This window comes from Narcine bancroftii, chromosome 2 (genome assembly GCF_036971445.1).
Source record: "Narcine bancroftii isolate sNarBan1 chromosome 2, sNarBan1.hap1, whole genome shotgun sequence".
NCBI lineage: Eukaryota > Metazoa > Chordata > Chondrichthyes > Torpediniformes > Narcinidae > Narcine > Narcine bancroftii.
Window position 1 is genome coordinate 370,786,750 of NC_091470.1, and position 24,310 is coordinate 370,811,059.

At 46.9% G+C, this 24,310-nt stretch overlaps 1 protein-coding gene and 1 long non-coding RNA gene across 3 annotated transcripts in view; one reads left to right on the forward strand and one right to left on the reverse strand.

The window, feature by feature from the left end:
• Positions 1 to 24,310, forward strand: part of LOC138755864 (uncharacterized) — a 55,262-nt gene that overhangs the window by 8,122 nt on the left and 22,830 nt on the right. The gene's annotated exons all lie outside the window — the stretch shown is intronic.
• The window catches only part of LOC138755860 (mucin-22-like), a 37,555-nt gene continuing 23,334 nt past the window's right edge, over positions 10,090 to 24,310 (reverse strand). For both annotated transcript variants that reach the window (XM_069922596.1, XM_069922595.1), the window contains exons 5-6: positions 18,092 to 21,991; positions 10,090 to 12,353 (exon numbers count right to left, since the gene is read on the reverse strand). In XM_069922596.1, the coding sequence (XP_069778697.1) occupies positions 10,261 to 12,353; positions 18,092 to 21,991 (5,993 nt within the window). In that variant the 3' untranslated portion in view covers positions 10,090 to 10,260. The remainder of the gene's footprint in view (positions 12,354 to 18,091; positions 21,992 to 24,310) is intronic.

A 24,310-nucleotide genomic window follows, 5' to 3' on the forward strand; every position in this document is an offset into this window, starting at 1 on the left:
CCTGGGAATTTCTCCAATCTCCTGGCTGACCTGCACCCAGTCCACAGCCCTCCATACCCCTCCTATTCATGTACCTGTTCAAATTTTTCTGAAATGTCAATATTGAGTGCATTCCACGCTCCCACTAATAGGTTTTCTATGCTGTAATGTTCTATAGTTCTACCCTCTGTGTGAAGAAACTCCCTTTAATATTCCCCTTAAACTTTTTCCCTTTGACCTTAACCCATGTCCTCTGGTTTGCATCTCAGCAAGTCTCAATGGAAAATGCCTACATGCATTATCTCTGCCTATCAAAATTTTATATTCCTCTATCAAATCTCCCCTCATTCTGTGCTCCAAGGAATAAAGTCCTAATCTGTTTAACCTTTCCTTGTAACTCAGTTCCTGAATTTCCGGCAATGTCCTAGTAAATCTTTTCTGTGCTCTTTCAATCTTTGATAAGGTGACCAAAACTGCACACAATACTCCAAATTTGGCCTCACCAATGTCTTCTACAACTTTGCTATAACATCCCAACTCCTGTACTCAATACTTTGATTTATGAAGGCCAATATGGCAAAAGCTCACCTTACCACATGGGTGATGTAACTATCTTTGCTACAATAAAGTACACTGTTTGACCTACTGAATTTCTCCAGCATTGTGTTTTTACAGCACTCTTCCCTATCTTTGCAACTTCCCACCAGACCTGCTGTCTTATGTATCTCTATGACCTCCCTCCAGCCCAATGCCCCCTCTATCTCTCTTAATTCCTACTTCCTCTGTTACCCCTAATAACCCTGAGACAGTTCTCTATCTTTGTCACCCCCTCCCAGCCTCTTCATCTCCAACACTGTATAACTGTAACTGCTCTGGACTCTACATGGAAAAGTCATGTTCTAGAGCAGTGGTTCCCAACCTTTTTCTTCCCACTCACATCCCACTTTAAGTATTCTCTATGTCATTAGTGCTCTGTGATTAGTAAGGGATTGCTTAAGGTGGGATGTGAGTGGGAAGGGAAGGTTGAGAATCACTGCTCTGGACCCAATTGTTACCAAAATATTTTGCTTGAGAAAAATTGTCATTGGCCCATTTCCTTTGGAGTTCTGAAACCGTGCACATAACAAGTCAATTAGACATGATTAAAACAGTGGTTTTCAAATTTTCTTCCCACCCACATCCCACTTTAAGCAATCCCTTACTAATCACAAAGCACCTATGGCATAGGGAATACTTAAAGTGGTATGTGAGTGTCAGCCTGAAGAAAACTGAGGTCCTCCATCAGCCAGTCCCCCCACATCTCCATCGGGCACACAAAACTCAAAACGCTCAACCAGTTTACCTATCTCGACTGCACCATTTCATCGGATGCAAGGATCGACAACGAGATAGACAACGGATGCGCCAAGGCAAATAGTGCCTTTGAAAGACTACACAAAAGAGTCTGGAAAAAATATCAACTGAAAAACCTCACAAAGATTAGCGTATACAGAGCCGTTGTCATACCCACACTCCTGTTCGGCTCCGAATCATGGGTCCTCTACTGGCATCACCTACAGCTCCTAGAACGCTTCCACCAGCGTTGACTCCGCTCCATCCTCAACATTCATTGGAGCGACTTCATCTCCAACATCGAAGTACTCGAGATGGCAGAGGCCGATACCATCGAATCCACGCTGCTGAAGATCCAACTGCGCTGGGTGGGTCACGTCTCCAGAATGGAGGACCATCGCCTTCCCAAGATCGTGTTATATGGTGAGCTCTCCACTGGCCACCGTGACAGAGGTGCACCAAAGAAGAGGTACAAGGACTGCCTAAAGAAATCTCTTGGTGCCTGCCCCATTGACCCCTGCCAGTGGGCTGATCTCGCCTCCAACCGTGCATCTTGGCGCCTCACAGATCGGCGGGCAGCAACCTCCTTTGAAGAAGACCGCAGAGCCCACCTCACTGACAAAAGACAAAGGAGGAAAAACCCAACACCCAACCCCAACTCACCAATTTTCCCTTGCTACCGCTGCAACCGTGTCTGCCTGTCCCGCATCTGACTTGTCAGCCACAAACGAGCCTACAGCTGACGTGGACATTACCCCTCCATAAATCTTCGTCCGCGAAGCCAAGCCAAAGAGAAAAATGTGAGTTGGAAGAAAAAGGTTGGGAACCACTGTTCTAGAAGGAGTAGGAGTAAGAGGAGTAAATATTTCAAAAGGGTAGCTCGTTAGTGTGATGGTCAGTGCAACCCTATTGAAGTGCCAGCAACCGGGGGACGAATCCAGCTCTGTCTATAAGGGGTTATATGTTCTCCCGTGTCTGTATGAGCTTCCCCTGATCTTAGGGCATTGATTGATATGTAGGATTATAACAGTATTGCTGTTCGTGAGACTTGGTTGCAGGAGGGGCAGGACTGGCATCTTAATGTTCCTGGGTTCCGTGCTTCAGACATGATAGAGAGGGAGGGATGAAAAGGGGAAGAGTGGCCTTGCTAGTCAGGGAAATTATCTCAGTTGTGCAAAGTCAGGACAGCCAGGAGGGTTTGTCGACAGAGGCCATATGGGTGGAGCTGAGGAATGGGAAAGGTGTGACCACACTGACACGATTGTATGGAGATGGGGGGGGGGGGGGGAGAGAGAGAGAGAAAAAAGTCCACTGCTCCTTTCCATCACCCCCCCCTCCTCGCCAAGACGGGCAGCAGAGGCTCACCTTTCACAGCCCGAGGCTTGGATTGTTTCCGCCTGGACATGTCCAGTCCCTCTCGCTCTCCTGGAAGAAGCCGCTGCTTGGGCGCCGCTGACCGGGGCTCCGAACATCAATCTCTCCAGGTCCCTCTCTCCCCCCCTCCCCTCCCAACCCCCTCCCTCCCTCAAAAAAAAAGAAATAAAATAAAGGATTGTATTATAGACCACCCAATAGTCAGAGAGAATTGGAGGAGAAAATCTGTGGAGAGATAGCAGACCGATGTAAGAAGCAGAATGTTGTGATAGCAGGAGATTTTTACTTCTCAAATATTGACTGGGAATCCCATAGTGTGAAAGGGCTGGATGGCCTGAGTTTGTGAAATGTGTTCAGGAAAGTTTTCTAAATCAATATATAGGGGAGCCAACAAGAGAGGGTGCAATACTGGAACTCTTATTAGGGAACCAGACAAGTCAGGTGACAGATGTATGTATAGGTGAATATTTTGGGTCCAGTGACCATAATGTCATTAGCTCCAAGTTAATTATGGATAAGGATGGGTCTGGTCCTCAGGCTGAGATTCTAAATTGGAGAAAGGCTAATTTTGTTGAAATGAGAAAGGATCCAGGAAGAGTGGATTGGGATAATTTTTTATGGCAAGAATGTATTAGGTAAGAGGAAGGCCTTCAAGAGCGAAATCTTGAAAGCGCAGAGTTTGCATGTTCCAGTTAGAATTAAAGGCAAAGTTAACAGGCAGAGGGAACCCTGGTTTTCAAGGGATATTGGCGATCTGGTTAAGAAGAAGGAGGGTTTCTACAAATATATTAAGAGTAAAAGGATATTAAGGGACAAAATTGGTCCCCTAGAAGATCAGAGTGGTCGTCTATGTGTAGAGACACGTAATGGGGGAGATCTTAAACATTTTTTTTGCCTCAGTATTTACTCAGGAAACTGGCCTAGTGCATAAGGAAGGAAGGGAAACAAATTTGGAGATTAAGGAGGAGGAGGAGCTTGTTGCCTTACAGTGAATAAAGGTAGATAAATCACCTGGGCCTGACATGATATTCCCTCGGACCTTGAGGGAGACTAGTGTAGAAATTGCAGGGACTCTGGCAGATATATTCAAAATGTTCTTAGCCACGAGTGAGGTTATTCAAGGGAAGTGGTAAACCAGATTCAAAATCGGCTGTGTGGGAGAAAACAAAGAGTGGTAGTGGATGGTTGCTTCTCAGACTGGACGCCTGTGACAACTGGTGTGCCTCAGGGATCTGTGTTGGGACCATTGTTGTTTCTTGTCCATATCAATGATCTGGATGATAATGTAGTGAATTGGATCAGCAAGTTTGCTGATGACCCAAAGATAGGTGTTGTAGACAGTGAGGAAGATTTTCAAAGCTTACAGATAAATCTGGACCAAATGGGAGAATGGCCCAAAAAAATGGCAGATGGAGTTTAATGCAGACAAGTGTGAGATATTGCACTATGGAAGGGCAAACCAAGGACGTACGCAGTAAATGATCGGGCACTGAGGAGTGTGGAGGAGCAGAAAGATCTGGGAATGCAAATGCATTATTCCCTGAAGGTGGTGTCGCAGGGAGACAGAGTTGTAAAGGAAGTTTTTTAGTATCTTAGCCTTTATAAATCAAAGTATTTTGTACAGGTGCTTAGCCTTTTATCAAGGATCATTGAGACTGGACACCTGCTGTCATTCAGAATCTTGAGGATTTTGGAACAATTTTGATTTCTGTCCCTTTAAGCCCGCCCAAGTCACGCTGCAGTCTCTCCACCCCTCCCCCAGGCCCCACTGTACCAGCACCAGGAGAACGGCCCCCTGATGCAGCAGTTTCAGCTGTATGGGAAATAATGGGTAATGACAATGGTCGTTGAGCCGCTGCCGGGCTGACTGAAAGTGCCGTGACGCTGGACGGGCATTGGTATAGACGATTCGCAGACACTTATAAAGAAGTGGAACACAATGGGATATACGGGAGTTGAACGAGGATCGCGTTGGGTCATGTTTGATGCCAAACTCCATCTTTGATCAGCAAATGTCATCTACCAAAAAAAGTGTCGGTTTTTGGAGGTTACCAGATTTTGGAATCCCAGATAAAAGGTTAGGCACCTGTATAGGAGTTGGGATGTTATGTTGAAGTTGTTTAAGACTTGGTGAGGCCAAATTTGGAGTATTGTGTGCAGTTCTAGTCGCCCAACTACAGGAAGGATATCAATAAGATTGAGAGAGTGCAGAGAAGATTTACTAGGATGTTGCCAGGTCTTCAGGAGTTGAGTTACGGGGAAAGATTTAACAGGTTACGACTTTATTCTTTGGAGTGAAGAAGAATGAGGACAGATTTGATAGTTTACAAGATTATTATGTCTATACCGATAGAGTGGACGTGAGTATCTTTTTCTACTTAAATTGGGGGAAATAAATACGAGGGGTCATAGTTTTAAGCTGAAAGGGGAAAGGTTTGGGGGAACATTAGGGGAAAGTTCTTCACTCAGAGACTGTGGGAGTGTGGAATGAGGTGCCATCTGATGTGGTGAATGCAAACTCAATCTTGAGTTTTAAAAATAAATTGGATAGATACATGAATGGGAGAGGTCTGGGGGGGGTTATGGAATGAGAGCAGAGCAGTGGGACTAGGGAGATGATGGTTGGCACAGACCTAAGGGGCCAAATGGCCTGTTTTCTGTGCTGTTATGATGAATGGTTCTTTGGTTCTATGAGGAAACATTTCTTAGACTCTACTCCAACCCCTGAATGTTCCGTACATCTCAATCTCTGTTCTGGGGAAACAAGACCTAGCTTATTCAGTCTCACCTTCCAATAGAAATTATCATCTCAGACAAGATACCATAGGTTTCTAATATACAAAAAATGGCGGTACTGTTGGAGCTGCTGCTCATGCAACCCGGGGAGAGAAAGGAGCAGAGACATTCACTCCCTTTTAGGGTCCTACAGGTACCACCCAATCCTGCCACCTGCTCCGTACAGGGTTTAAACGGCCTGTTAAAGGAGCCGATGGTGTTTTATTTAAAATCCTGTGATCATGGTGTCTGGGCTCAAGATGGCGAAACATTAATTCAGCGGCAGTCTTGAGGGGTTGCTGAGAGGTAGCAGCGGACCTGCCCAGGGCATATAACGGGAACAACACCCACCACCCCTCCAGTCGAGGAGAAGCAGAGATGATGCTAAGGATGGTGACCACAGCAGTGGACCAGCAAGGCTGTCTGTGGCTGAAGGACGAACACATGCAGGAAGCTGTTGGCGACTTGCAGGTGAGGAATCCTCATTGACCGCAGGCTGCTGGTGGTGACCTGAGGTCAAAGGACTCACGCAAGGCTCTGGGCAGCTGGTGACATTCATGAGAACTACCTATTGGAACTGGGATTCAAGAGGATGCTAAGGGCAAGGAGGGCATCCGAAGAGTCTCGTGCACTGAAAGCTTCCTCATCATGGAAGTTTTGTTCTGGAGATCATGGTTTAAACGAACTGGGAATTGTGTGGGTGCAGAGGCTGCTGGACTACTGGAGTTGAATCCACAGACACTTAGTATCTGTGAAGGGACTCTCTTTTGCTTCTCTCTGACTATAAGGGGTGCCGGGCAATGCTAATGGCAAATCATTATCTGCCTTTTTAAAAAATTTAGACATACAGCACGGTAACAGGCCATTTCAGCCCATGAGCCCATGCCGCCCAATTACACCCGATTCGCCCACAAACCTGCCGTACAGAGCCCCCGGGGAAAACCCATGGAGACAATGGCAAGAACTCACAAACTCCTTACAGATAGCGTGGGATTCAAACCCCGGTCCCGATCACTGGCGCTGTAAAGGCGTTGCACTAATCACTACACTGACCATGCCATTCCTTGTAGCAGGCTAAAGGCAATTTTGTGTTTTATTACATGACAATAAATAGTATCTGATCTGATTTACTTCAACTCAGTGACTTCCACAGCTACTTTTACTGCACTCCTCATAAGAATGCCATCCATTTCTCTCAGGTGCTTTCAAATTGCAGCACCCGGGTAGCCCTCCTGGGACCTGGCGATTTAAGGGGGATCCCACCCCCATAATGTCATGGTGAGAGACACGCTACGCACTCATGGGAACTAATGGCTGTCAGTCTCCTCCCCTTCCCAACAGTCAGTAGCTCCCGTCAGTCACCACCCAACCGTGAGGTGCCACACGCCTCGCTAACCACCACACCCCTCCCCCTGTGCCTTGCCGCTACCACAAACGGAGGGAAGGGGTGATTGCTGCCGTGACATGCCACTCAGTTTTGCGGTGTCGACTCAATGTGGGTTTGGGAGCAATGGCCATTTTCCTTACCCATAATCCCCCACGCCGCTGAAACTGCTCTGGCTAAGGAAGACGGCCATTGATTCTGCGCTCCCTCATTGAGCTGTCACCACAAACTAGAGTGGCCTTTGCAGCAGCGGCCCATCGGAGCTCCCCCCCTCCTCACGCACAGCAGTGACCTCTCTCCCCTTGATCAGCCAGGGGCTTCCCTGCGCCACACGCACACAAGCTCTGACGACACCAGAGTAACTGGGTCGGCCATTTCAGTTTTCAGGCCACCGGCCCAGGACCCCTGGGTAATTTCCCCAGCATTGTGTTTTAGGAACATAGGAAGTATGAACAGGAGTAGGCCAAAAATGGCCCATCGAGCCTGCTCCGCCATTCAATACGATCATGGCTGATCTAATTTATGACCTAACTCCACCTACCTGCTTTCTCCCCATATCCCCTAATTCCTCTATCATGTAAAAATTGATCTAACCGAATTTTAAATATGTCTAATGAAGCAGCCTCAACCACTTCCCTGGTTAGAGAATTCCAAACATTCACTACTCTCTGGGAAAAACTATTTTTCCTCATCTCTGTCCTAAATCTACTCCCCCAAATCTTGAGACTGTGTCCTCTCATTTTAGTTTCCCCGGCCAGCTCAAAAAACCTACATCTATCCTATCCATACCCTTCATAATCCTCTATGTTTCTATAAGATCTCCTCTCATTCTTCTGAACTCGAGTGAATACAATCCTAGACGATTTAATCTTTCACCCTAAGTCAACCCCTTCATCCCAGGGATCAACCTAGTAAACCTCCTCTGGACCGTCTCCAAAGCCAGTATAATCCTTCCTCAAATATGGAGACCAGAACTGGACACAGTACTCCAGGTACGGTCTCACCAGTACCTTATACAGTTGCAACATGACCTCCCTACTCCTGAATTCAATTCCTCTCGCGATGAAGGCCAACAATCTATTTGCCTTCTTAATAACCTGCTGCACCTGCAACCTAACGTTTTGCGATTCATGCACAAGCCCTCCCAAGTCCCTCTGCACAACAGCATGCTGTAGTTTTTCACCCTTTAAATAATATTCAGCTCTTTTATTTTTCTTGCCAAAGTGGATAACCTCACACTTACTAACATTGTACTCCATCTGCCAGACCTTTGCCCACTCATCCAGCTTAACTCTATCTCTCTGCAGACTCTCCACATCCTCATTACAATTTGCTCTTCCACTCAATTTGGTGTCATCCGCACCAAAGATGGTATATATGTGTTTTCCACATATATTATTATTTATCCTGTTCCTATTACTCTCCATTGCTCACTGTGCATCTTTGACCTTTGTTCTCTACAACTAATACAAAATAAAACACCTTTACTCTCTGGTCCAATTCTTGTTAACATCAAGGATGTGAGTGGGAAGAAAAGTTTGAAAACTTTTGTCTTTGCTCCGGGTGTTGTAGCTCCTGGTGATGTTTTTAATCGTCCTTCATTGACTCGTTATGTGCATGGTTTCTGATCTTCAAAGGAAATGGGCCAATGACAATTGTTCTCCAGCAAAATATTTCAGTAACAATTGGGCCTAGAGCAGTGATTCTCAACCTTCCCTTCCCACTCACAGCCTACCTTAAGCAACCCTTTACTAATCACAGAGCATCGATGGTATAGGGGTTACTTAAAGTGGGATGTGAATGGAAAGAAAAAGGTGGAGATCCACTGGTTTAAATCGTAATGGTGTCATTGCTAGAACTCAATGGCAAGCAAGTCAAACCTTTATCATTCATACTGTGCTTATGCAGTAAAGACAAGATAATGTTTCTCCAGGATCACAGAGCAGATTTACATAAATACAGGTTAGAATAGGTTATAATAGAATATAAAATATTAAGATGTATACTGTAAGACTCCACAGTACCAAGGTACTCTATCCACATATGTTCTGGGAATTCAGGAATCCAATGGCCTGGGAAAGAAAACTGTTGCCCAATCAGGATGTAAGGGCCCGAGTACCATGGTACCTCCTATGAGATGGAGTGAGGGGTATGTGGAGTCCTCCACAATGTTGATTGCCTTTCGTCTGCATCAAGTGTTGTAGATGTCCTCCATGGTCCTTCAGGACCAAAGATCAAAATTCAGACATACACCGCACTAACAGACCCTTCTGGCCCATAAACCCATGCTACCCAAATACACCCATGTGACAAATTCACCCACAAACCCCGTATACATGTGATCTTGGTGAAGAGTTTAATGTTGATAAGTGTGAGGTGCTTCATTTTGGAAAGAATAACCAAAGCAAGACCTATGTGGTCAATGGGAGGGCGTTGAAGATTACAGTGGAGCAGAAAGATCTAGGAATAACGGTGCATTGTTCCCTGAAGGTAGGAGCGCATGTGGATAGGGTGGTGAAGAAGGCCTTTAGTATGCTTGCCTAAATAAATCAGTACATAGAATCTAGGAGTTGGGATGTAATGATGAAACTGTATAAGGCATTGGTGAGGCCAAATTTAGAGTACTGTGTGCAGTTCTGGTCACCGATTTATAGGAAGGATATTAACAAGATAGAGAGAGTGCAGAGAAGATTTACAAAAATGTTGCCTGGGTTTCAGCATCTGGAATACAAGGAGAGATTGAGCAAATTAGGCCTTTATTCCTTGGAACATAGAAGGCCGAGAGGGGATTTGATAGAGGTGTTTAAGATAATGAGAGGGATAGATAGAGTTGATGTGGAAAGGCTTTTCCCATTGAGAGTAGGAGAGATGGATACAAGAGGTCATGGGTTGAGAGTTGACGGGCAAAGGTTTAGGAGTAACATGAGGGGAAACTTCTTTACTCAGAGAGTGGTTACTGTGTGGAATGGGCTTCCGGGAAAGGTGGTGGAGGCAGGGTCAATTTTGTCATTTAAGAAAGAGTTGGATAAGTATTTGGATGGGAGGGGGATGGAGGGATATGGGGAGAGCGCTAGCAAGTGGGATTAAAGGAGGGTACTTGGATCAGTGCGGACGAGAAGGGCCAAATTGGCCTGTTTCTGTGCTGTAGTTGTTATATATGTTATATATATGGGCAGAGATTAAATATATAACTTGACAATTAGTGAGAACACTTTATCTAGGATTGTTCAAAGAAATGAGGCTAATTGGCAACAAGATCTTTATTGCTCAGATTCTTCTTACAAGTTCTTTTTAAAGTACAAACATAACTTACTGTCTTCAGCATTTTCTTATTGCGCTTCACTAAAGACATAACCCAGATCTTTCCATCTTGGTTTAGGAGAGGGTAGAATGTATTGTTGTCCTACTTTTGTCATTTATTCTTCTTTTCTTTCTATTGCTTCTGTTTCTGGAGTTTTTGTTCCTGGACTTGTTTCTGCAGGTGTTGTAGCTCCTGGTGTCTTTGCTCCAGGTGTTGTAGCTCCTGGTGATGTTTCTGCAGGTGTTGTAGCTCCTGATGTCTTTGCTCTGGGTGTTGTAGCTCCTGGTGATGTTTCTGCAGGTGTTGTAGCTCCTGGTGTCTTTGCTCCGGGTGTTGTAATTCCTGGTGTCTTTGCTCCAGGTGTTGTAGCACCTGGTGTCTTTGCTCCGGGTGTTGTAGCTCCTGGTGACGTTTCTGCAGGTGTTGTAGCACCTGGTGTCTTTGCTCCAGGTGTTGTAGCTCCTGGTGATGTTTCTGCAGGTGTTGTAGCACCTGGTGTCTTTGCTCCGGGTGTTGTAGCTCCTGGTGATGTTTCTGCAGGTGTTGTAGCTCCTGGTGTCTTTGCTCCAGGTGTTGTAGCTCCTGGTGTCTTAGCTCCAGGTGTTGTAGCTCCTGGTGTCTTAGCTCCAGGTGTTGTATCTCCTGGTGTCTTAGCTCCAGGTGAGATTGTCTCTGGTGTTTTTGCTCCAGGTGTTGTAGCTCCTGGTGTTTTTGCTCCAGGCAAGGTGGTTCCAGGTGTGGCGGCTCCAGGTGAGGCGGCTCCAGGTGATGTAGCGCCTGGTGTTTTTGCTCCAGGTGTTATAGCTCCTGGTGTTTTTGATCCAGGTGAGATGGCCTCTGGTGTCTTTACTCCAGGTGATGTAGCTTCTGGTGTTTTTGCTCCAGGTGTTGTAGCTCCTGGTGAGGTGGCTCCAGATGATGTAGCTCCTGGTGTCTTTGCTCCAGATGATGTAGCTCCTGGTGTCTTTGTTCCAGGTGTTGTAGCTTCCTGTGTCTTTGCTCCAGGTGTTGTAGCTTCCGGTGTCTTTGCTCCAGGTGTTGTAGCTTCCGGTGTCTTTGCTCCAGGTGTGGTAGCTCCCGGTGTCTTTGCTCCAGGTGAGGTAGCTTCCGGTGTCTTTGCTCCAGGTGAGGTAGCTCCCGATGTCTTTGCTACAGGTGAGGTAGCTCCCGATGTCTTTGCTCCAGGTGAGGTAGCTCCCGATGTCTTTGCTCCAGGTGAGGTAGCTCCCGATGTCTTTGCTCCAGGTGAGGTAGCTCCCGATGTCTTTGCTCCAGGTGAGGTAGCTCCCGGTGTCTTTGCTCCAGGTGTTGTAGCTCCCGGTGTCTTTGTTCCAGGTGAGGTAGCTCCCGATGTCTTTGCTCCAGGTGAGGTAGCTCCCGATGTCTTTGCTCCAGGTGAGGTAGCTCCCGGTGTCTTTGCTCCAGGTGAGGTAGCTCCCGGTGTCTTTGCTCCAGGTGAGGTAGCTCCCGGTGTCTTTGATCCAGGTGAGGTAGCTCCTGGTGTCTTTGCTCCAGGTGAGGTAGCTCCTGGTGTCTTTGCTCCAGGTGTTGTAGCTCCCGGTGTCTTTGCTCCAGGTGTTGTAGCTCCCGGTGTCTTTGCTCCAGGTGAGGTAGCTCCCGGTGTCTTTGCTCCAGGTGAGGTGGCTCCAGGTGACATTGCCTCTGGTGTTGCAGCTCCTGGTGAAGTTGCTCCAGGTGTTGCAGCTCTTGGTGAAGTTGATGTTGCCTCTGGTGTTTTTGCTCCAGGTGCTGTAACTCCTGGTGTCCTTGTTCCAGATGTCACTGTTCCTAGTGTCCTTGGTTCCAGGGATTTTGCTGCCTTTGTTTGATCTGTGGTAGCTTCTGTTTCTCGGTGCGGCTTCTCTTCTGCACTTTGCTCCTTGGACATAACATCAGCAAGATTTTTAATACTGCCAATTAGATCGTCCATCTTAGTTCCCAACTCATTAATTCTACCATACACCATTTTAAAGCCCTTATCAACAAGGCATGGTAATTGTTTGTCATTGCCATCTGCATCCTTTCCCTCTGGACAAGATGCAATGAGGTCAGAATCAATCTTTGCTACTGCCTTTGAAGAAGTTTCTTCCAGAGGGCAAGTTGCAGTAGGGTCTACCGTCTTCTGCTCAGGTGCTGAGACCTCATCTGTACTCGATGGATGTAACAGGCAACTCTCACCATCGTCAGCCTTCTCAGTCTCCTTAATACCTGCATTGGAAAGCAAACATCATATCAATGAGATCAGAATGGACACTCACAGTGACCAACAATAACACAGAGTAGACGGCCCTCAACTGCAGGGCTAATGGATGGAGCTGCAGGCATTTGCGGAGGATGCAGTAAAATATGGTTCAGTAAAGTGTTATCAATGGGTGAGGGGAGGAACAATGATTTCAGGTATATTCAATAATTTGTTGAGGGATTTGACTTCGGGTTATGTACTGTCAAAAGAAAAGACCAATGTGATGGTGATAAGATTATTGGCTAAGGGAAAGAGAGAGCATTTGTTCATTTTTACATTTAAATTTAGACATCGGCACAGTATTCCGGCCCACGAGTCCGTGCCGCTCAATCACCTACTAGGTAGGTAATTACCGTGCCGCCAAATTAACCTACTAGACACCTTGATGAAGGGCTCAAGCATAAAATGTTGGTCCTGTTTCTTCACCTTTGCTACATAAAGGTACGGTTTGACCTGCTGCGTTTCTCCACCATTTGTGTGTTTTTTTCACTTAACAACACCATCAACAGAATCTTTTACCTACTAACCCTGGTATGTTTTGAAGGATGAGAAAAAATTGGAGCTCTCAGAGGAAATGGAGAGAACGTACCATTACTTACCAGATAGCAGCAATAGAAATGAGCCCAGGCAGTGTTATATTTCAAATCATATTTTTAATTATTAATTAACAATAATATACTTTATCTAAACTTTACCCCCTAACTATGCGAAAGTGTGTGTGAATGTGTGAGCGTGAGTGTGTGTGTGTGAATGTGTGAGTGTGTGTGTGTGTGTGTGTGTGAATGTGTGAGTGTGTGTGCAAGAGTGTGAGTGAGTGTGTGTGTGTGTGTGCGAGAGTGTGAGTGTGAGAGTGCGAGAATGTGTGTGTGTGCGTGTGAGAGTGTGTGTGTGCATGTGTGTGTGCGAGTGAGTGTGAGAGTGTGTGCGTGTGAGAATGTGTGTGTGTGTGTGCGCACGCACTCGGTTCCAATTCTGCAACATTATTCCAATGTTCACTCTCAGAAAATCCAGTATCGACTCACCTACTTTAAATTGATCAAAAATGTTATCACCGAGAAGGTGGGAAATACCAGGGTGACAGACTGTTGTAAACTCATGAAATCCTTGTCAAGTTGCTTCCAGAAAAATGTCTTTTTCAGATGAGTACGAATCAAAACTCCCCTTGTGTAGGGACATGAAGCAAGTGATTTTCACAAAGCTTCCGGAACCCTTTCGTTGGTCAGCGAAATGACCCTCACAATCCAAATGCAGTATTCCCCTACTTCCAGAACCCTTTCATGGGCCAGCCAGTCAAAGTAATCTTCCCTTTTGGTCACGATGTGGTACACTAATCCCCCTTCCAAAGTGACTGTTCCTTTGGCCATGGTGGGAGAAATCGAGACAAATTGTCTATAACCACACGAGGCCACTTCAGCACCATATCCCTTCAAAGAGATGCTTCCCCAAGTGCTCCTTCCTTAAAATATCCCCCGATCAAACTGAGTACTGTTCCTTTAACATGTTGGTCCCATGGTCTCTGCAGCTGTATTCCAGGGCCTTCCTCTCTTTTCAGTAGTGAATTTGAGTACTTGCTGTCCCCAGCCTGTCAGTCCACAGTCAATCTCCAAAGCTTACAGCTTGATTTGTTCTCTTAAAGCAGTGGTTCCCTAACTTTACCGGGCTGATGCTCCCTTGGCCATATCCCGAGCACCACCACCAATACAATGGTGTGGCTGGGGTTAATGGAGGCACTGAGCGGGGTGGGGGAGAGATCAAAGGCGATGCTGAGAATGGGGTCAGTGGCGGCGCTGAGAGGGGGGGTCAGTGGCGGCACTGAGGGGGGGGTCAGTGGCGGCGCTGAGGGGGGGTCAGTGGAGGCGCTGAGGGGGGGTCAGTGGCGGCGCTGAGAGGGGGGGTCAATGGCGGCGCTGAGAGGGGGGGTCAATGGCGGCGCTGACTGGGGTCAGTGGCGGCGCTGGGGGGGGTCAGTGGCGGCGCTGGGGGGGTCAGTGGCGGCGCTGAGAGGGGGGGTCAGTGGCGGCGCTGAGAGGGGGGGTCAGTGGCGGCGCTGAGAGGGGGGGTCAGTGGCGGCGCTGAGAGGGGGGGTCAGTGGCGGCGCTGAGAGGGGGGGTCAGTGGCGGCGCTGAGAGGGGGGGTCAGTGGCGGCGCTGAGAGGGGGGTCAGTGGTGGCGCTGAGAGGGGGGTCAGTGGCGGCGCTGAGAGGGGGGGTTAGTGGTGGTGCTTAGAGGGGGGATTAGTGGTGGCACTGAGAGGGGGGTCGGTGGCACTGAGAGGGGGGTCAGTGGCAGCACTGAGGGGGGGTCAGTGGCAGCACTGAGGGGGGTCAGTGGCAGTGCTGGGGGGGTCAGTGGCAGCGCTGAGAGGGGTTTCAGTGGCAGCGCTGAGAGGGAGGGTTAGTGGCGGTGCTGAGAGGGGGGTTAGTGGCGGCACCGACAGGGGGTGTTAGTGGTGGGGCTGAGAGCAAGTAGAGAGCAGGCAATACAGCCCTGGGGACAGAGCCTTTATTGAGTCTGAGATTAAATGACTCCAGGCTGAGGGTGTCATAGAGCCCAGCACCAGCATGTAGCACAGGATGGTCATAGCTACAGCCAGACCATCAACTGGTTCACCCTCTTAGACACCTACCCCCTCCTCCACATAGCCGACATGGTGAACGAGATTGCCCAGTAATGGGTCTTCTCTACCATACTTAGACATTCGAAGGGGCATTGATCAGGTGAGCTTTCTCCAGCCGGTAGAAGTACAGCTTGCATCCGTGCAGACCGGGCAGCTGCGGGTCAGCTCCCTGATATCCCCCACCTTAAGTCAGCAACTGATCTACTCAGTTGACAGCCCATACACAGCGATTGAATTGGACGGCCGCCTCTACCATTTCCTCAGAGCCCCCTTTGGAGTCACAATGCGTTTTCGGTCTTCCAGAGGAGATAGATGACCACTAATTGTAAGCCTCATTTCCCTACCTGGGCATGGTGACCATCTGTGGCCATGACCAGCAGGACCACAACACCAACCTGCAAACATTCCTCAAGACAGCTAAAGCCCAAACCTCACGCATAACCAGAAGAAATGCACCTGGCTGTACTTGGGTTCATGGTGAAGAATGGAGTCATTGGACCTGACCCTGAGCGCATGTGGCCCCTGCTGGAGCTCCCACTCTCCCATAAGCTCAAGGCCCTGAAAAGGTGCCTGGGGTTCTTTTCAAATTTTGTACAATAAGACCCCAATTATCCGGACAAAGCCTGTCCCCTGGTAAAAACTACTACCTTTCCCCTATCAGCTGAAGTCCAAGCTGCCTTCACTCGCATCAAAGGTGACATTGCCAAGGCGACGATGCACGTCATCGACGAATCCATCCCATTCCTGGTGGAGAGTGATGCGTCTGACTTCGCCCTAGCTGCCAGGCTGAGCCAGGCGGGCAGTCTGGTGGCATTTTTCTCCCATTCCTTCTAGGGCCCTGAACTCTGGCATTCAGCCATTGAGAAGGAGGCCCAGACCATAGTGGAAGCTGTGCGCCACTGGAGGCATTATCTAGCAGGCAAACTGTTCACCCTTCTGACTGATCAACATGCAGTCACATTCATGTTTAACAACAAACAGCGGGGAAATATTAAGAATGTCCAGATCCTGAGGTGTAGAATTGATCTGTCCACCTACAAATATGAGATTTTTTTTACCATCCCAGGAAGCTCAACGAGCCTCCTGATGCCCTGTCCTGGGGTACCTGTGCCAACACGCAAGCAGACCAGCCCTTCACAATAGCCTCGGCCAACCCGGGGTCACCAGGCTCTATCATTTTGTGAAAGCCTGCAACCTCCCATACGTGGGAGGCTATCAGGCATCTGACCCGCAGCTGCCCAGTCTGCACGGATGCAAGCTGTACTTCTACTGGCTGGAGAAAGCTCACCTGATCAAGGCCCTTTCGAATGACTAAGTATGGACTTCAAGAGCCCCCTCCCCTCCACGAACCGGAATATGTATTTTCTCAACTTTGTTAACAAATACTCACAATTCCCGCTCACCATCCCTTGCCCAGATATGACCACAGCCACAGTTCTTAAGTCCCTGTGTAACCGCTTCACGCTCTTTGGATACCCCAGTTACATCCACAGTGACCAGGGATCCTCATTTATGAGTGAGGAGTTGTGCTAATACCTGCTGGCCAAAGGCACAGCCATGAGCAGGACCACCAGGTATAACCCCCAAGGGAATGGCCAGGTGGAAAGGGAGAACAGCACCATTTAGAGGGCAGACCTTCTGGTCCTCAAATCAAAAGGGCTGCCTGTCTCCCAGTGGCAAGAGATCCTACCAGAGGCTCTCCACGCCACCAGGTCTCTCCTCTGTACTGCAACTCCATCAGGTCTCTCCTCTGTACTGGGAACAATGCTACCAGTCTGGCTGATGTCCCCAGGACCTGGGCTACTCCAGAAACACATCCAAACCCACAAAGCAGACCCCCTGGTCAAGAAGGTCCACTTCCTCCACGCGAACCTCCTGTATGCCTACTTGCAATACCAGGATGAGTGGAGAGACACTGTCTGTCCAGGACCTGGCACATGCAGGGGCCCCCCGCAACTGAGGCACTCGCTGGACCAACTACGGTCAACCAACCAGCACCCCACCCTCCCCCAAGACTACTAGGAACATAGAAAGGTATCCAACCCCATAAATGGCACCAGTTGCAACAACCCAACACCCCCCTCACCTGATCCAGCCCCAACTGGTTCTTTTTCAGCCATCCAAATCAGTCTGCACACAAAGCACTGCCCAGGAGCCAACAGCTGCACCACAGCTGGCACTGGGATGATCAGTTCGATGGATGAAACCACTGGACAGACTGAACCTGTAAATAGACTCTGAATGGACTCTGACACTTCACCCCGCCAGTCTTTGTTTCAAAAGAAGGAGTGAATGCGATGGAACACTGTATTATAGTCATTGTACAGGTTGGCCCACCCCGATACTGTAACTCCTCCCCCTCCAGGATCCTTAATAAACATGATACCGCCCAATCCCCTCTCTCAAAACTGCCTTGCATGTAAGATATGCCTGTAAGTTGAAAGTAATTAAACCCTGTAAGAAGGCTTCATCTATTCCAACTAGCATTGTTTCATCTACTTGCCAAGAACATTGTGGTCTGTCGGGTCTAATTGACAATTAGCCTCTCCTCCTCTCAACAAGCTCAGCTCCCCCCCCTCCTCCTCCACTCCCGTCAGGACAGCAGCACCTCTCAGAATCTGTACTAATGACTGGTAATCTCATCATGAGTATCAGTTTTAAATCTAGGCATGTATGCGGTTTTAAACGGGTGTCTTTGGCAAATGCAAATTTGACAGTTGGTTGGATATGGTTGAAGGCTACAGAGCATCCAGTGCTGCTGGTGGAACCCACTGGGTTAGGAAACATACATGGGGAGAAATGGTCAACCAACCTTTCAGATTGGGAACTTTTATGGAAATGGTCTTGACCCAAACATTGATGAACCATGACTGCCCATGGATGCTGCCTGTCCTTCAGCAGATCATGGTTTGCTCAAAATTACGGCATCTGCAGGTTGTTCTGATCTTCTCTAGTAATTGTCCCGATCTATACTATCTCCTACCCTTTTGTTAGACAGATAATGTGAGTTTGTTGGTTGAGGAGAAACATGACTGACCAATTTGCTTTTTCCCCTCCTTACTCTCTTCAAGCATTGCATCTTTCTTACCGGCATCGGTTTCACCGGTGCATGGTAGCTCCTCCCCTTCTGATCTCCCACATATAGAATCTGTAGAGCTCTGACAGGACGTATCTTCTTCAGATGGAGGACAGGGTGATGCTTCCTCCAAACCTTTGCCTTTTGCTGTGGTGTCTTCAATGGGGCACACACCAACCTCTGCATCTTCATTAGATTGGCCTTCTTGACCTCTCACAGTGTCAGGTTCATCCCTCAAGTGGATTTCTGACACACAGTGAATTGTGGATTCATGGTAAGTTTCGGGATCGATACAAGTTGTTGAATCACTGTAGTTCATAATGCAACACTTTGTGGAAAGATGCATGAAAATCGGCTTATTGGTGGGTATTGTGTCATAATTACCTCCATCAGGACTTACTTGATTAAAGTGTAGGGCCTTGCATAAACTGTTCTGTGGACTAAAAGTTGTTGATGGATCAGTTGATGTAGTATATAGTGGACCATCTGCAGATGATGGGGCTTTATACAAACACTGCAAAGTGAGAGCCTGGGTATCTTGACTACTTGTTATATTTTGCCTAGAGGATTTTGAGGTGCATTCCGCACATACTCCACACGGTTTAGATTGTTGAATGGTAGATGAGTTTTTTCTGCGTTGACTATAGGAATGTTCTTGGCAAGTAGATGAAACAATGCTAGTTGGAATAAATGAAGCCTTCTTACACTGATCACATGAAGGATCTTGACAACCAAATGAGACACTGCGACTTGGAGCAGATGAATATCCTTGACGGGTAGATGATGGCTTTTTCCCCTGATCACACGAGTGTTCTTGGAAACAAGATGAGGTATTGCCACTTGGACCTGAGAAAAAGACTTGATGGGTCGATAACTCCTTCTTACATAGATCACATGTATGCTCTTGACAAACAGATGAAACCTCACCTACAGAGGATGTCTTCCTGCAAAGATCACATGAATGGTCCTGGCAACTGGACGAGGCATTGGTACTTATAGCAGATGAATAGTCTGGATAAGTGGAAGACACCTTACATAGATCACATGAATGGTCCTGGCAACTGGACGAGGCATTGGTACTTATAGCAGACGAATAATCTGGCCGTGTGGAGGACACCTTCTTACATAGATCACATGAATGGTCCTCACAGCTGGACGAGGCATTGGTAGTTGGAGCAGATGAGAAATGTTGAGCAGAGGAGGATGTTTTCTTACATACATCACATGAATGTTCTTGACAACCACTTGAGGGGTCAGCACTTGGAACAGAGAAGAACTGTTGATTGGTAGATGATTTCTTCCTGCATTGGTCGCAAGAATGTTGCTCACAAGGAGATGAGAGATCACTGCTTGGTGCAGTTGAAACCCATTGGGAGGTTGACGGCTGCTTCTTACATTGATCACAAGAATGTTCTTGACGGCTGGGTGAAACGTCACCACTTGGAGCAGTAAGGACCACTAGACAAGTGGACAATTTTTTCTTGCACTGATCGCAGGAAGGGTCCTGGCAACCCAACGAGAGGTCACCACTTGGAACAGATAAGAATTGTTGACTGTGAGATGACTTCTTCTTGCATTGGTCACAGGAATGTTCTTCACAAACAGGCGAGGCGTTTCTGCTTGGAGCAGAGGATCCAAATTGTTGACTGCTAGATGATGTTTTCTTACATTGGTCACAGGAATGTTCTTCACAAACAGGTGAGACATTCCCATTTGGGGCGGATGATGCCTGTTGACAAGTATCTGACTTCTTGCATTGGTCACAAGAATGTTCCTCACAAATAGGCAACAGGTTCCCACTTGGAGCGGAGGAGATCTGTTGGCGAGTATCTGACTTCTTGCATTGGTCACAGGAATGTTCCTCACAAATAGGCAAGAGGTTCCCACTTGCAGCTGATCCAAATTGTTGGCTTCTGGACGATGTTTTCTTGCATTGGTCACATGAATGTTCCTCACAGACAGCTGCAACGCTGCCACTTGGAGCAGAGGATTCCTGTTGATGAGTATCCAACTTCTTGCATTGGTCACACGAATGTTCCTCACACACAGCTGCAACGCTGCCATTTGGAGCAGGGGATACCTGTTGACGAGTATCTGACTTCTTGCAATGGTCACACGAATGTTCCTCACAAACAGGTGAGACATCACCGCTTGGCGTGGAGGATGTCTGTTGAGGAGTCGATGACTTACACTGGTCACAAGAATGTTCCTCGCAGACTTCCAAGACGTCACCACTCAGAGCGGAGGATAATTGTTGAGGAGTCGATGACTTACACTGGTCGCAAGAATGTTCCTCGCAGACTGCTAAGAGGTCACCACTCGGAGCGGAGGATAATTGTTGGCAACTAACTGACTTCTGGATACACATTTCACATGAGTGTTCTTTGCAAACAACAGAGACATCTCCACCTGGAGCAGAAGAAAGCAGCCGGGAAGACGACTTCTTACACTCATCACATGAGTGGTCCTGACACACCGCGGTGACTCGACCACTTGCAGATGTTTTTTCTCGAGTTGTACGCGAAATCTCTTTACAGTGTTCGCACACACTTTCGCCACAAACTGATGGCGCATTGCCAGAAGGAGCCAGCCGATCTTGAGCCAAGGGTATCTTCATACACTCATCACACGAATGGTCCTCACAAACAATCTCAACCTCACCAGTTGCACCAGCAGAACACTGATGATGAATGGGTGCACTTTTCTTTACACACTCTTGTGGACAAGGCAACGGGAGCTTCATACACATCTGTGGACCACGTCGAGATAATGAGGTGTCTCCCACGGCCGATTTGTCCTGAATTGATTGAGAACAAGTGTCATATCCAAAAGGTGTGGTTTGTTGACTAACTGATGAACATTTAGGAGATGTGGTCTGTTGATAAACCGGAGGAGACCTACTACTGTATTGAGGTGAGATGGGCTGGTAAACAACTGGAGGCACATTTGAGTACTGAGGAGGCATCCCTTGATAAAAAGTTTGAAATGGAGAAGGTACTGGTTGCGAGTAAACGGGAGGGGATTGATACCGAGGTGACTGACGAGCAGGTGGAGCTTTACCTTCGTATTGGGTTGCAGGCGGGGACGAAACCCGGGCTGATGGAGGAGTGACTGAAGCAGTTGTCTGACACATCATGTCCAGGGTTTTGCTGCTGTAAGCAGCAGGTACAGATTCTGTTTGAGGAGGTAAAGGCAGAATCTGCTGTGCGGGTTCAGCGGGTGACGAAGCAGACAGGACTTTGGTGTCACCTGCAACAGGTCCATTTGCTTTCAGAGCAGATGATCCTGGTGGATCACATGGGGGGCATAAAATCTCTTGCTGAACTGGTGAAGTTTTAAGCCTGTAGTCATATGGAGCTGGCCCTGGGGCAAGACTTTGATGAGGCGGTTGTGTCATTAGGAGAGTTTCATATGGAAGAGGAACGGGAACTGGGACAGGTTCTGAACGAAGTGCTGGAGCTAAAATCAAAGGCTCAAACGGAGTAGATACGGCTTCTTGAGGAAAATAGGGGGCCCTCACATAGGGATCATACGGAGCAGGCCTGACCTCTTGATAATATGGACCCCTCATTATAGGCTCGCATGTAATAGGTACAGGCTCGTGATGAACAAATGGTGCCCTAATCATCGTTTCGTAGGGAACAGGTGGGGCATCCTGACGAAAATACGATGCCCTGGGGACATTCTCCTGTGGAGCTGACCCCATTTCTTGGTAAGGAGCAGTTTCATTTGCAATTGGTGGAACTTGCTGCTGTTCCGAAGCAGGCCTCATCATGGAGATGGACGTTGAGGCTTCGTGTCGGACAGCCGGGGTCTTCTCATCAAGGATTTTAGACATAATTTCCTGATTAATAAGCGAAGAATCCTTAGACACTGATTTAACAGGTTGTCCATCGCAGACTGTTCGACGTGCTTTCCCATCAACGGGCAATTTGCAAAGAAAGAAGTAAAATTATTTTAGTTACAGCAAGCTAAATAGTCAATGGTAATAATTTTCATCATCAATAATGCATCTTTATTCACTGTAACCCACTAAACAGATTGAAAAAACACATTGAATTACAAAGAGCATAGTGTGACGAGCCCAGAGGACCTCAAAACCCAGCACCAATAGATTTTCACCAAGACAAATGGTTACTTAAACAAAAGTTGCTTTTAATTATCATTAAACATGAAAATAGAATCAAATTTTAACTTCTTGACTTACTTAACCTATATTAACCCCCTTCTAATTCTAAGTGCACGTGTATCTAAGTTCAGAAAAGTTCTTTGGTTCACAGTCCAATCTCACTTCTCAATCCTCCAAGTTCACTGGTTGCAGGCAATTCGTATACTGTGCACAGAATTTAACATTTATAAAGTTCACCAGGCTTTGGTGCTTGAAAGGTAAATGGTTACCACTCAGGAAGGTTCTTGTGGGTTTTCAGAGAGATTTGTTGTTCCAGGACATCCACAACTGATGTACTTCCATCAGCCACTCCAGTGTCTTGCCTACGAAACTTGCCCCATCAGGGTTCTCCAGATGATAACCTCTTTCTTTCAGGTCACCAGAGTTCCTTTTAGTTTCTCTTATTCCAAGTGAAACATTAGACAACCAATCTTCTCCTCTTGCATGAGCCACAAGGGTTTTGACCAGGTCATCTTCCAAGTGGGGCTTTCCACAAGCTTGCCAGCCTGTCCTGTTCCAGTCCCAGCTGCTTCTTCTGGCTGTAATACTGTAGAAGTGATTTTTCTCTCTCTCTCACACACACACACACACACACACACACACACACACACACACACACACACACACACACACACACACACACATAAAAAGCCTGTTTGACTTTTCCTGCTTGCAAAACCACATGACCCTCCTAGAACAGCTCCAGACAGAAGTGGCTCCGACAAGTTCCTTCATCCGTTGCCTTTTTGTAAACAACAATTCATTAGTGAAATCTCTTTGACACTCTCCAAAGCTCTTGCAAAGGCTGTGGCCCTGACATGTCCAGTATGAGGCAGAGCTCCAGTATTTGAAATAAGATCTGTTTTAAAGTCTTTGTATGTGACCTACTCTAACAAACCTTTCCCAATTTATCTCCCAAAAACATATCTAGATACTCTGTCACAATAGACAGGCCTTTTGTGCCATTTGATCTCGGTTGACGTTTATGCTCTTCATATGCCTTCTCCCTCCCTGTCCACACGCCTCCTATTTCTTCCTCCGTGTGCATGACCAACTTGCCTTTAAGTTCATCTAATTACCGATAAGATCAAATCCATGTGATTTGCAAGTTCCAGATTCCAAATACTTTCTCTGCAAAGATGTTTCCTTGACTTTACTAGTGCTGGAGTGGTATTAGGAATTTTTCCAGTGGGAAAAGTTGTGGAAATAATGGTAGCAGTGCTTTTTATGAATCTAGTAGGAGTTTTCTTGTAATCCTGTTATTGAAGATATTTGAAAGAAGAAGCAGATTATTTGTTTTTGTTGTAATTCTACTTAGAAGGTAACTGTACCTCTGTAGTTGTTCTTGGTTGTTTCTTGGATTGTCAGAGCACCTACAGATATTCTACGTCGCTCCCAATCAATTTCAGATGTACTCACGAGAAAATACATTTCCTCTAAGTGGTCCTTCTTGATGCCCAAAATGGTTGATCCTCTCGCTTTACAAATATGTCATGCATTTATAGTCCCTTTGTCCAGAGACAGCTGACTGATGGAGCAACTGATCAACCTGACCTCACCCCCCCCACCCCCCGACCTCAACCCCCCACCCCCCCCCACCCATGTTTCCACAAGTATGGTGTCATGAGGCCGGGCAGGTGCTGTATTACCCAGTTGTGATAATGATAGTTTGGATCAGGAGTTAGGTCCATTTACAAATCCATGACCTGATTTAAGGCAGTCAAGACAACTTTTGTGTAGTTCAAGTTATATTTATAAACTTTTAAAAAAAACTTTATTTATTCGTTCAAAAAACAAATAATATGACATATACAGCAATTAAACATGAACATTTTTTAAAATATATCTAAAAAAGAAAAAAAAAGAAAAGATCCCCCCCCCTTCAGCCAACCCTCCTAAGGAGAGCCATAAAAAAAGAAAAAAGAAAGAATATTAAAGAAAAGTTAAATATACATATTAAAATCTAATCAATATAAATTGAAATGTAAATATTCCGAGTATAACAGCCACTTAATAATAAAAAAATTATAATTATCACATGAAACATATGTAATTTTTTCCAT